This window comes from Phalangium opilio, unplaced genomic scaffold (genome assembly GCF_054372755.1).
Source record: "Phalangium opilio isolate 3A_F unplaced genomic scaffold, DU_Popi_V2 ptg000013l_1, whole genome shotgun sequence".
Lineage (NCBI taxonomy): Eukaryota > Metazoa > Arthropoda > Arachnida > Opiliones > Phalangiidae > Phalangium > Phalangium opilio.
The window spans coordinates 14,401,160-14,415,633 of record NW_028324148.1 but is presented as its reverse complement, the minus strand read 5'-3'; the positions used below and the strand labels follow the sequence as shown (position 1 = coordinate 14,415,633).

The window sequence follows — 14,474 nt, the reverse complement described above, 5'->3', positions numbered from 1 at the left end:
TTCTCAACATAACTTAAGCCTAATTCACCATCTCCATTAACTAATCCTTTATCCTGTAGCAGACGACGGCAATAGATGGCGCTCCTAGCGACCACCCAGCCCGCTGCAATCTGGGAAATAGCAGCACACTTCCTCTGGTCAAAACCCAGTTTATCAATTGCATGGACTAGTTTTTGAATTCAAGAAGTGAGGGTTTCTGGTCCTTGGGACCAGTTTATTAATTGCAAATAAGTAGAAGAACAAAAGGCGCGGACCAGTTTATTTTTTCGGCCAGTATACGAGGGGTCACTGGTCACAAGGACCAAACTGTGACACGCCCCCCGTCACAATATTGCCTAATTTAATTGCATTTTTTTCTGATTACGATATTGTCTATAAATCCCTTTAAACCATGTCTCCAACATTCTTATCGGACAGTTATTGTCCAGGGTATGCTTGTAGTGGCCGAAGCAACGTGACTGTTGTTTTTAATGGAAGGGGCCAATTCCCTTCCGTTTGTAAATAAAAACTGGTAATTCAATATTGGTTCCGTCCTTTTCGATATCACTATCGCGTTTCAACCTATTAAATCTATTGCAAGCCACAATCGCAGATCCCACCTCCTCACAATTCAAACAAAACGTACACAAACTAACAAGAAGGTTGCGCGTGTACTATTTAGAGTTTCACCTAGTCTTATTGGGGTGTGGAAAAGGCGTTGAAGTTATCACTGTCGACTCTCAGCATGAGGGGTCCCAGGGGAGTCACTGGTAATGGTGAGGTGACGAGGCCACTCCCAATAAGCCCCTCAGATTTTTGCATTTGGTGCAGACGGCCTATTAATAAATATTTACAGACCTCAGGGAATGGCGCTATCCCTAAAGAGCCTTTTATTGGGCGATAAGTAACTGTGCTAAAATTGATAACCATTGCTTAACCCAACAGAATATAAAGAAAACCAGTTGAAATTGTTTACTTTCATCTTCAAGGGATAAAATCAATCTTTAGGCTACTAATGAAAAGCTTTCATATTTTTAAATCAGATAGAACCTAAAATTCTCCTCTCACTTGGAGATACAGTAGATTTACACCTAAAAGTAGTTTTCATACTATTTTGCATTTTCGCCAATTTAATATAATTCATTTCGATATAGATGCTTTGAAAGTTATAAAGGAAGTTAAATAGTTTCACTGTAATTTTGGAGTTCAAAGTAATAGCTTTACTATGTTTAATTACAAAAAAAATATGTTAAAGCTTAGATTATGGCCTAAATAATAATATAGGCGGCTATGACTGCAGGATAGGTTAGGACACGTTAGAAGTTTCTGTTACCAAAAGATTAACGGGTAACTTACGTTTTAAACTTCAACAATCGTGTCAATATCTTGATTTTCAACGTTACTACAACTACAACTACAACAACAACAACATCACACAATTGTATTACTTTCCTTTAGCAGGCGGAACTAAAAACACAAAACATATCGTATAGAAAGCTACAGAAAATTGGTTTTTCTTTTTATACATATACGTTTTCTTTAACTTTTTCTTCAACTCAACGAGACATTCCGGGACTGTCACCCTGGCTGGTATTACTGGATATAGCCAAAAAAAAGGAACGGACATTCACAACCAATAGTCGCCAAGCAATATACATAGATAGTTCCAAGGCAAAGGCTTAGGTAATCTAGCCAAGGTCCAATGCTTTACGAGACGAGACGAGTCGTAACGTAACGGGAGAAGATGTAGCGGGACTTTATTTGGTAGTACGCCGAAATCGAATTGCACGACCACCCCCTCCCCCTAAATTCAGAATCTACACCCATGAAACGCGCTTTGAATTTCTTATCAGATTCCAGCTTTCAGATAGCGACTTCTTCAGAGCGTTAACAGGACATTTCCCCGGATTTCTAAAGACGTTTCTTAATACAAGACTTCAAAATAGATATAAATAGACCTGCAATAACGATGTATACGAGCACAGGAATGCATACCGCTAATTGGAATCATTGCGTACCCATTTTCATTTCACTTATTGTATCTAGTTGGGCTTTGGGGGAGGAGCTAGACTAACGATTACGTATGACGAATTTTCCGTCATGAATAATTTATCTAATAACATTGCGCAAGCTCCTGACCTCGCGTTGTTATATCACAGTCCTATGAGTTCGATACTTTATTGCCCATGGGCTAGGAATATATGCAGACGACCGCCAACCAATGAATTCGCAGCTGAAAGACGTCAGAATTATGAGGCGTGTCGGATACTTAGTTCTCAATCCCGGCCCATAAAGCACGCATAGAAATGCGGCGCAGGTCGCTAGCTACATCAATATCAATATCACGTGGTTTCTAAGTTCAAATATTTTATCCATGACGTCAGAGGTCCGCCTCCCCTTTATTCAAGCAGAAAGGCCCAAAATATGATCTGTTAAAGATTCCAAACAGAAGAAACCTATCTATTCCACATAAAACTGATTTCAACCATGAAGTTTGGTTAACCAAATTCAAAAATTCTCTGCAATGCCAGGGATAGATTTAATTTGAGAAGTAGGAATGGAGAACAGAGTAATGTGGGCGCGCGTCAAAGTCCCAGACCCCCTTCCACGGGACAGGGGGTATGAAAGAAGAGGCGGGTGGGTCATAGCGACAGAGGTAAAAAGAAATTACGTATTTTTCGCCGTCCCCGTCAGCAACGTCATCAAAACGTAGTTTAAGTGAGCCAATAAGATATTTTAACCTTTCCGTTACTGAAGTAAATACTAACCGTTCTCTATTCCCACTTCTAAAATTAAATCTATCCCTGGTAATGCTTATCATCAAAATGCTAATATTCTTTTTACAATGTTTCATATCTCTGCTTGAATCCTGAGTGGCAGAGCCCCTAGCTCTATCTCAGAATCAATTATTTAAAACGTTATACAACGTTTCATAACATCACAAAACTCATTAAGCGCTTCTTAATTGGAGCTTTAGCGACACTTGCTTTATTCGGGGTAATTATTTTCTTGTTCGTTTACTCCCTGAAGGAAACACAAAAAAATAAGGGGCTTGAAGCACCGAGCGCATACGTGTAGCGACTGAAAATTAAGATTAGGTTTGCTATGTTTGTCGGCTTAGCTTAATTAAGAGAGCGTTACTCGCGCCTCTGTTGTGGTTTCGGGCTAATTTTCCCCGTATTAACTTAAGGACAAAAAATAACAATCAACGTGTCCAATGTTTCTTAGGGTTATAAAGAATGTTGGGAACGTGGTTACAGGATGGTTTGGATATTTGAGGACAACTTCCATGGTGAGTGTGGCTTTCTAAATACCTGCGCTGGTAAACGATAGAAAGACAGTTTTATTGTTATGGTTATTAGTTAAGAGTATTGTGTTATAATATAAACAAGTCAATTCTTAATTTGAACAATTATCGTTTAACAATGCTGGAACACTCATCAACGTTGAATGCAATTTGAGTAACATCGAAGGACGTTTTCCCAAATTAATATCAAATTCTATGAAGAATTTTCTTCGAATTCCCTGACTTGTTCAGGTGAACCATGGCAGCCATGTCTTGGGCAACTTCGCAAGTAAAGAGACGTAAGCTTCGAGCAACTTCGAATGAAAAGGGACGTAAGCTTCGAGCAACTTCCAATGAAAAGATACGCAAGCTTCGAGCAACTTCCAATGAAAAGATACGCAAGCTTCGAGCAACTTCCAATGAAAAGATACGCAAGCTTCGAGCAACTTCCGATGAAAAGATACGTAAGCTTCGAGCAACTTCCGATGAAAAAAATACGTAAGCTTCGAGCAACTTCCAATGAAAAAAATACGTAAGCTTCGAGCAACTTCCAATGAAAAAAATACGTAAGCTTCGAGCAACTTCCAATGAAAAAAATACGTAAGCTTTGAGCAACTTCGAATGAAAAAAGACGTAATATTCGAGCAGCTTCGAATGAAAAAAGACGTAAGTTTTGAGCAACTTCGAATGAAACGAGACGTAATATTTGAACAACTTCGAATGAAACGAGACGTAATATTTGAACAACTTCGAATGAAAAAGGACGTAAGCTATGAGCAACAGAAGTAACTTACAATTACATCATAAGTGACGTAAAAAGCACAACTACGTATCTAAATTCTTGCATAATGAAAGTATTTCTCTCAAAGGAGATTGCTAATTTATTATTATGAAATCTGGTTCACACAAGCACTTCATTTTAAGAAGCTTTTCTTATCAAATTTAAAGTTATTTCTAAAACTGTGTATAACACAACAATAGACGAAGAAAATTAGAAGCTCGTAAAATAAATCATACAATATTTCATGTCAAGTCTTTTCAAGGGAATCTCCCGAACAATGCCAGTGAAATTATGGAGGGGGGGGGGCAAAGCCCCACGGGCCTTTAATTAATGGCTTAAGAAAAGGCGTTTTCTTTGCCGAATATCGCTCGGTTCGGTTCGCCTCTTTAAGAAGATGAAACTTAAATAGAAATAGCCCGAAAGCTGAATCTTCTCAGAAAAGAATACATGACGTATTTTGATAGGCTGGGAATCTTGGACTAATTAAAAAGGATTATTTCAAGTAACTTTATTCGAATTTGAGTGAAATTTAAAATCCAAGATGGCCGTCGAATTAAACCCAAACAATACAGATGTGCTTTGGGATACGATTAAATTGAAATTCGCAGGATTAAGGGACAAATTGGATGCTTAGATTTCTTGGTCTGGTTTTTAATTCAAGATGGCCACTGATTTAAATCACGAACTGTATATCTTTGTTATGACATAAATTGATATAGTATGCAAAAATATCACTCAAACCGGCTAAAATGTCGCCATTTTCCAAGATGACGCCCGATTTAAACCGCAAACTGCAGAACTTTGTTACGTGGCATATATTGAATAAGTGTGCAAAATATCACTCAAATCGACTAAAATGTCACCATTTTCAAAGATGGCGCCAGATTCAAACAACACTCTCACTCTGTACAGCTTCGCTATGGGATAGATTAAGTGTGCGCCAAATATCACTCCAATAGGCTAAAATGTCACCAAGAGGATTTTATCTCCACCATTTTCCAAGATGTCTGCCGAATTAGTCAATATATCGCATGGACGGCCCATTTAGCTTTTGAGTCTCCATTATCCGTCATATTTAAAAATGGCGGTACGAAAACTAATAAAAATGTTGCGACGGGCTGACGGGCTACTAGTTTGAAATAAATAAACTCTTCTTATTTCATTCGTCCACGGCTGGAAAAATAAATGTTTTTCATTGTAGGTCGTGTATTTGTTAAGAAAGGAAAACAACGTTACTGCGATCATAAATTAATTAGAAAAGCGAGAGGGTTGGATGGAGACTTTGGTGAAATTGGATGCTTTCACAGTTGAAACCAAAACAGTATGGTCGCTCTAGCTGTCATGGAATAAAATGGAATGGCAGAACACTTTAAGAAAAATGACTCGAATAAATTGCTGCGACAGAAGCAAGAACTGTTTAGGAGCATTCATCGCTTAACCCAAAACCAACCCGATGGTTTTACGCTATTCTAAAATGGAGTTTACATAAATGAAATGTAAAGTTACAAGGTGGTTATTTGCCAGTTGGACTATTTTGAAATGATTGTGCATGTTATACATTGCGTTTCTGAGTGATAAGTCTGCCATAAATTAAAGGGTTCTTAGGGTCAAAGTGCACGACTGACAAGTATCGAAGAACATGCTGGGGTTTACAACGTTTAGTTCCAAACATATATTGGCTCTTCAGACATGCCAGTCTTCAATCTGAGAGCGTTATTCAACATTTATCAATAGCAGAAGTGTCTACTGGCCTGTAGAGCGGGCCTCGGGGGGTTGGTTAAAATTAATTTGAAATACGTTAAGGTACCACGTGACTCGAAGCTCCACAGACTCCGTATATAGTAGGACTGGACACCTTGTCCTTGTTTTTCGCGAGATTGCAGGGCCAATAAAACTTTTCGTTGTAAAAAAGGGAGTAGGCAACCCTAAGTATCGGAACGTAAAAGGGGGTTGATTCATTGCCATCCGTCTCTGGGCACTCTCGTGACACAAACAGACTACAGCGCAGGCGCCAAAAAGCTAAATGGAAGGCAAGGTTTTACCCCGTCTTTCCCTTTTAGTTACATTGAAATGGTAGTCTATTCCCCGAAATAAAACGAACTAAGTTTCTTTGAACCACGCCACGCCCTTCCTTAGTCACGTGTCTATGACGTATTTCAAATGATTTTCCCCAGTATACCAATTCCTACCATCACTACAGACCCTTTAAAGTAAAGCTAACTACTCCGCATTTATTATTATTTATTTCTTTGTCCAACATAACCATTTGACAACTTTTATCGTCAACTAACTGTGTCCGAGACCGTTATATATTCCGGGTCACACATTAAGCAAAATTAAATTAATAACGAGAAACATCGCGTTAAAATAATATGAGATGCAAATCAGCTTATAAACGAGATTTCCTACACCAAAAAGATAAAAGAGAAAACGGTATTTTACCTTTAAGGTATGTACAATTTAAAACAAGTATTTTTAAAGTTTCAACGTTTCTACTATATGCAGGAATTTTACAACTACACCTTCAACAAGTTGTACCAAGGAAATTAATTAAATTTAGAAAAGTATATGAAACGAAAAAGAAATGAAGTCAAAGGTGTGATTTGCTGCTCTTTGGGGATAATGCGAGGTTGAGTTCAAGGCGTATGATAACGCAATGTTTAAACAATAAAGTAGTTAGGCTGGAATTTCGCTTCACATAATAGGAGTTAAACGGCATAGAGGAGTGGTTCAATTTTTTATAACGGTGTAACTGAACATTAACACGCGATTGGTGTTTTTGTCTCTTCATAAAACTTAAGTAACAAAGAGTTTATGGAAGTTATAAACTATATTAACTCGACTTGAACGATCTTATGTTTTTGAGTAGGGTTCTACAGATAATGTGCGAACTGGTGGTAATTGCCATAGCAATTGCGAATTGTGCAATTCAACAGCTATCTGCAACAGACTGAAAGCTTCGATTCAGTATAATTCAGTTTTAAACCCGAGATGACTGGCAACCCTGAACCGCGGTTGAAGTTAAGAAACGAGTAGTCGCTCTAGTGCATGCACACTATCTCTATTATAAATGAAACATTTAATTACTTAAAATTATTCTTACCATTAAAATGAGCATTAATGGCATCATATTGAAATTTTTTTAATTAATACCGGCGCTGGTCAATAAGTGAATACTTCAAACTATGGATGAAAATTAACTAATCACACTAAAGTCCAGTTAATGCGTCAATGGTTGGGTGGGACGCGCGAATTCATTGTAAGTTCAAGCACGTATGTGATTTTCAAAGAGAAAGTGCGCGATAGTTCATAGTTCAAGGACGCTGTGATTTTCAACCGAATGCAAGTTGAAAAATGCCTGCCAGTTTTCAGTTCAAGGACGCTACAATTTTCAACCGAAATAAAAAATGCATGAAGCTTAGTTCATGGATGCTCAACCGAAATGGTAATAGAAAATTGTACTGTTGAAGAACACCGTGATTTTCAACCTAAATACAGACGAAAGCGCGTACAAGAACGCTGTGGTTTTCAAGCGAAACGGAAAATAACACTAGAGTTCATAGTTCAAAGACGCTGTGATTTTCATCCGAAACGGTAAACCATACTAGAGTTCATAGTTCAAAGACCATAATTTTCAACCGAAATTGAAAAGCAAGCTAGAGTTTATAGTTCAAGGACACGGTGATTTTCAACCGAAAGCAAGTTCATAGTTCAAGAACGCTATGACTTTCAACCGAAAGCAAGTTCATAGTTCAAGAACGCTATGACTTTCAACCGAAACTCAAAAGCACACTACAGCTTGACACTGATTTTCGACCGAAACCGGAATCAGCCAGCAAGGAAGCTGTGACTTTCGACCGAAACGGAAAAACAAGCTCGAGTTCATAGTTGAAACACGAGGTTGCTAAATCGCGCTCGACCTCAGGCCTGTAAATAAGCACGTCCTCTTAAGGCCAGCGATTGCCTTCGACTGATCTTGAGGCTAGAGTTGGGAGTAGAGTTGCGATATGAGGTTGGAAGCGAGAGGAGGAGAGGGGGATGGAGCGGTAGGCTGCGTGAAACTGAAATTTTGCCTCTGGAGCTTCCAGTCAGGGATATCTCTCTGTCCCTTTGATAATCATCGGCCGATGCCCCGAGAAACAATTCAGAAGCGAAGGAAAAAAGTAAGGCTTACCGGAGAAAGTTTTAGCCCTTCTTACAGCAATTTGATCGTAACTGACCACTGGTCAATATTGGTTGGTGGAAGTCCACAAACAAAATATACATCAAGTAATAGATAAGCTAGACGGCGTTGACCCGGGTGCTTTAATATAATAATCTAAGCTTTGTCTAAAATTAAGGGATTTCAACACTAAGCCTGTGACTTGTTTACAGGTGGGTCCCTTTACATTGCATAGAGGGGTGGTGGCTAGCCCCTATGCCCCCACAGCTAACCTACAGCGCCCTATACTAACTATGGACTGGAAACCATAAAGAGTTTACTTTGTTTACGTCAACAAAAAGAAGACAAGTAATTTTTTAAAATAATTGATGCTTTATAACAATGCCTTTAAAATTTTAATATCTGTTACTTCAGCCAAACAATTTTCAGGACTTATCTTTTACCTTTGAAGGGTTTGTTATCAAAGGCCTTCATTTTTTAAAAAAAAAATCTTTTTTAGAAATTAGTTTGTTTACAAGCTTCAATTTCAATAAAAAAATATCACCCCTAATTAGTGGGTAATAGAGTGCTGTCAGTTGTGACGTCAGATCCAAGGTTAAACGTCACGAGTCTGCCTTTAGCAATGGGCGGCCATGACAGTTACCGTTTTTTCTTTATGGGAAAACAGCATGGGTGACGTCACACCGGCGCTTCTGACAGCACTCTATGAGTGGTTAATCAAAGTTAAAACGTCCTTAGCATAAGTTCATATAAGACATGTTCATTCCATCAGTTTGTCATTGGTTACAAACTGGAGCTTGTAATTTTGAAGTGAGTGAGTCAGGTCATAGATTCAGGGTAAAGCAAGGTGGCCTGGTGAGGCGCTGCTGTCAAAGGGGGCTTAGTAATGCAGACTAAATAGGACCTAGATGGAACTTGGTCCTGCAAAATTAACCACCACCACCGAGTGTAGCACTTCAATTGACTCGCTTCCATCGTTCTCCTTCTCGAACTAGTTATCTCGAGCTGTAAGTCTCTCAGTAGCATTACAAAGTATAGGAAGTGTATGTCATACTTATGGAAGGAACACACCTTATAAACTTACGCATTTAGTTAATTAAATATCTAAAAAGAGAAGTTACAACGTTTTTGATTGGAAGATGAAGAGTAAAAAGGTAAAGCAGGGAGAAATATACGTTGGCAGGGTCACTAATAGAAAGAAAAATACTGTGATGCTGGCTAGCTAGCTTTTTTGCCCCGAGAAAGTTAAGATGAAGTTGGCCCAGTCGGGGAAAAAAGCTACACCATAATGGGATTCTTTACCTAGATCTAGAGCCCCGTAAAACGAAGCCCTGGGCACTTAAGGGCAAATATCAGACCCCGAACCCCGAGGGCATATTCACTCTGATTCCCACTACACCGTTTATGGATTAAGGGTTACGTGTTTCCATGTAAAAAGAGTATTTCTTTGAAAGATACTTGTAATAACTTAAATGCGCCTGGCGTTGCCAGTCATGATATTGTTATCATTTTTCGAGTCGCCATTTTTTAAGATGGCGGCAAATCGAACCCAAATTTTTTTAATAAAGCCCGTCTATTGGATATTGAGAACCAGTGTACTAAATATTAAATAAATCTGTTGAAATACGCAGACGTTATTGCATTAAGGTGTACAACGTTTTGGGTCGCCATTTTTAAAGATGGCGGCAAATCGAACACCAAAAGCTTACCATAAAGCCCTTCTTTAGGATATAGGGAACCAGTTCACTAAATATTAAAGAAATTTGTTAAAATGCACGGACGTTATTCCATAAAGAAGGTGTAGGTTACATTTCTGGTCGCCATTTTTCAAAATGGCAGCGGATTTGAAAAAATTCTTTCTTGTGACGTACTCAGTACTTAAGAGTAACAACAATGCAATATTTCAACCTTCTAGATAAAGCGGTTTGGTCTGGACGTTGATTATCAGTCAGTTATTCAATCAGGACATTTTTTAACTTCTACAGATATCAGTTGAAGTGACTAACCCCTCGAAATATCTCTCCACAGAATGGATATAGAGTTATAGCTAGTATCGTTGAAACTCTCTTAGTCAATATATTCCCGTTCAAACAGAAGTTAGTTAATTGAAATAAAGGTCCCAATTAGGAACCACAGAACAGTAGCGTTTCTTGATCGAGGCGCTGATCATGGATCCAATAAAGTCAATAGGGGCTTGGAAAACTGGGACATTGATTTTTCTACGTCGATACAACAATACACAAGTCTGTCAGAAACTAATTGATCATTTCGATGTAGCTAAGAGGGGATAAAACTTTGCCTTCCATCACGATTCTTGGCACATGCGCTGTAGTCTTTTGAATCATGAGAGTATGCGGAGAAGAATGGCAAGGTGTCAACAGTTCAACACACTATGTACGTCCCGAAACTGAGGGCTGCTTACACCTTTTTTATATCGAAAAGGGTCTATTTAAGGGTGTTCTTTGAGCAATTTGAGTCGAAAATGTTCTATGACATAACCGTTTTTAACGTAATGTTCGAGTGCTTTATGGATTAACCCTTAAATATAACTAAGAAACTGAACAGACAAAGTTTATTAAAATTGAAGGGGTCATTAAAAAACAATCCACACTTGAAAACGGTGTTCCTTAGGGAACAACGTCATAGAACATTTTCGACTCAAAATCGGTCATAGAACTCACTAGTCTTCTCTTAGCCACGAGAGGCGCTAAAATGAAAGAAAATCTCTAGTATTTTTGACGCAATGGAAAAGGGCAGGAGACGTTCCACCAACGAACTAATGATGTACACTTAAAGAGGATTATTCGCTTATGGTGTAATGCTACTAAATACTTCCTTTGGTAAACTTCCGCAACAACCATCCTTGTCTTAAATTAACCATAGATAGTTATATATATTAAATAAAGATGAAGGAAGTTCTAGTACCTTTACACAAATTAGCTCAAGAGGATCGAACATCCCTATATTCGGCAAAACTTTGATATAATTAAAAGGGTTCTTTGGAAAAATACCCAGAAAGCAAGATAATACTACATTAAAAGCATTAACCCACTCAGTATGGAAGCCAGCCATTTTTCTTTTGTTATATACATTTGATTCTACTAAAGGAGATTCTACATACAGCCTTAAGCTAGATTCAAGTCGGTCTCCCGAAATTCGATTATCTGGACCCATAATCAAATTCTTTTATCTTTGCATGATAAGCTTAACTCGGTTGAAGATCTTCGAATAACTAATTCTACTCTCAAGTATTTTCTTTATTAGTAGTTTCTGGGATACATTCTAGTTTATTAATTAGGGAGAAGGTATAAATTGGCGCCACATTTCAAGCTTTATCTCCAGTCCAAACGTTACGTAGCATGTCCGGAGTTAATCCCCGCCTCTAAATTACAACCAGCCAGCATCTCATTGGTTCTTGAAAACTCACGGTAGCGCGACGCGAATGACGAAAATTACAGTCATATTTTCCGACTGAGGAGAGTGTAGCGAAAAAGCCCGGTGGGCTCCTTTTACGTCCCCCCTTGTATTTTGAAAGGGGGACTGCAGGACTATGGCGCGCCAATACTTAGGCATCTTATACCTTCTCCCTAATAAACTAGATATCACTTCTTGGTTATACACAGAGTGTTGTAAAAACGGGGGATATATTATAGGAGCGAAGTTCTGTACATGCAGTGGGAAAGTTCTATGGAAAATCAATTTTGAGTCTAAAATGTTTTCCTCCACAAACCCTATGATTTAGTTCAGTATTTTACCAACTTCATCATCTCTTTAGAAACTAAAAATTACTACAAATAAGACTATTTATTTTTTTGCTCAACTTTCACAGACCCTTTTTGGAAGACGTCAGTATAAAGAAACCTTGAGAAAAATTTCTTGTTAAAACAAACACAGTACGGTTATCTTATTTTCCTCAGAAAATGTAAAGAGATTTCAAGATTCTTTTATTTTAGCGGAAAATGCAATTTAATGCAAGCATCAAAAACGGGCTTGGATAGGGAAACTCGGCCTTTGTTTTTCAATGTATTCCGTCCGCCGCATAATAATGCGCTATCGATCTCAACTCCCTCACAAGATTTCAGAATTTTAACATTAAGGAGCTTTGCCTGATCCATCCCGGGTTCGGTATCCCTTGGATTTAGCCTTGGAGGAAAGAGGTGCGATGGAGGAGAAATATATATTTGTGTCAAGAAAGAATCCCAGAGTGCCTCGCGGACTCAGGCACACTACTTTTATTTGATATTGGGTTGTTCAGCACAGTCGCGTAGTGATTTAAATATTGAAGCTAGTTCTCATGAATTAGCTTCTATTATTAAGACACAGGGGGCATCGTACGACCCTACCATAACGTTACTGAGGATGCTGGGACGACTGCGTTTTCATTCCGAAGATTGGGGTACAGAGGCTACGTTATAGCAGAAGTACATAATACTTCTCTTCGAGAGAAGTGTACCACAATCACAAAGCGGGAGGGGTAATTGTAACATGATTCTTCCCAACATCAGAACTAAAACATTTGGAGTGCACAATGTTACTAAACCAAATCACATACGCCATGTAAAAAGTTCCCTCAACATTACTCTAATGGCAAAGGCTTAACTATTTGCCAAGGCGCATGCGCTTGGTGAAGGATTTTTGTTCCACGTCAAGACAATCAAGGTTTGTGGGTTGATTGCTGAAGATTTAGTAAATACCAAAGTTATAGAATTCACCCTAGCACGGTGCGATAGTTACTCATCTGAAGTTAGATGAGCGGGAGAGCAAACCAAAAGGGGCTCCATCGCCCGGGAAGAATCATGTTGCATAACTAAAGTATTAAAATGATACAAAGTGTCATCCGTCTTCTGTTATCCCCTTCTGGTTATAGGTATTCATATTTCTACTCCATTTCACCTCTCTCCTCCAAGATTTTGCCAGAGATGCGTTGCCGTTCTGCAATTGTTAGGGGCAAATATGTAGAAGAAATGGGTATATTGATTCACTTACAACGAAGGTTATTATACTGTTTGTTTTTACTCCAAAAACCGAATAGAATTTCAAAGCCGATTAGCATCATTTCATCATAATAATATTTTTCAATCATAGGTTTATTAAATCAGTAAGTCTTCGTCTAGTATAAATATGAAGTTCGACTGTACTTCATTTTCAAGAAATACTGCGCCTAGGGCTTCTCGGCTGACATTAACGCAATATTTGTTTTCAACTTCACGAACTTAAATTTATAATGTTAATGGCAAAAATATAAATATCAGAATAGGAGCATAATGGAGATCGTAGGCAACAGCCACGTGATTCACTCAAAATAACTGTTAAGTTGCGTTTGCACTAAACAGGGTGTTTCAAATAGGGTACTAAGACCAAAGATGAGCGATTTCGAGTCGTAAATATAACTTCAGTCACATTTTTCCACAAGCAAGTTACGAACATTAGAGTATTTTACAGATACCCCAATAACTAAATGGGCCTTGTCTTTCAAGTTTCTTACTTTAAGTGGTTATCCTTAAAACACTCCAATGATCATCAACTAGTGTTAGGCGGTGCATCCCTTGTGGGGGCAAAATCGGCTGGTCATAGAAGTTACAACATTTTCAACTAAAAACTTATTTCCCATAAAACCATCCCCCTGTACTTCGGTCCCTTTTTCGAACACGCTCTATAAATTTTCGCTATTATCACGACGAAGACTTAGGGCTTGTGATAAACCTATGATGAAATGTAAGACAATTCCAAATCTTTTCGGGTGTCTAAAATGTAAAGTGCTTTGATTCTTCGCATGCAATAAATCCCATTTCACGTAAAAGAAACGATAGAGACAAATCATTCCAAGTAGAATTGCTAGGGATGACGATGGGACGAAGAATATATGAAGATGAATAAATTTACATGAATAAACCCCCTAAGATTAAGGCTAATAGAATTCGCAACACGAGTCTCATTTGGATACAAAAATGCAAAAATAACGATGTTGAAAGTCAACGTTATATGGAACCCAAATACCTTTAAATACATTACAGCTCCATCTATCGTTGGTTTTTGACATTACCGCGTCCCAATTAATTATTGTAAATTGCTCAATAACATGTTTACAAAGAAACCAGTTCAAAATCATATGGTGCATGTGGCGTATTTCAAATAATTTCCACCCACCGGCCGCTGCCTTTTAGCAAGTCTCTGTAGTTTAGTTTGAAAAAATGCCACTAGATGCTCCCATGATCGAGGGGTGGAGTTGACTAACCCTCTAGGCTTAGCAAAGGTTAGTTTTGACT

At 38.3% G+C, this 14,474-nt stretch overlaps 1 protein-coding gene across 3 annotated transcripts in view; it reads right to left on the bottom strand.

Moving 5' to 3' along the window:
* LOC149709417 (protein king tubby 1-like) overlaps window positions 1–14,474 on the bottom strand; it is a 168,426-nt gene that overhangs the window by 132,470 nt on the left and 21,482 nt on the right. Inside the window, exon 1 of one of the 3 annotated variants that reach the window (XM_089864758.1) lies at window positions 7,150–7,965. The exons of the other annotated variants lie outside the window; for them this stretch is intronic. Coding sequence (XP_089720884.1) covers window positions 7,150–7,176 — 27 coding nt within the window. The 5' untranslated portion in view covers window positions 7,177–7,965. Of the gene's footprint in view, window positions 1–7,149; window positions 7,966–14,474 lie in introns of those variants that run through there. 3 annotated transcript variants of the gene reach the window in all.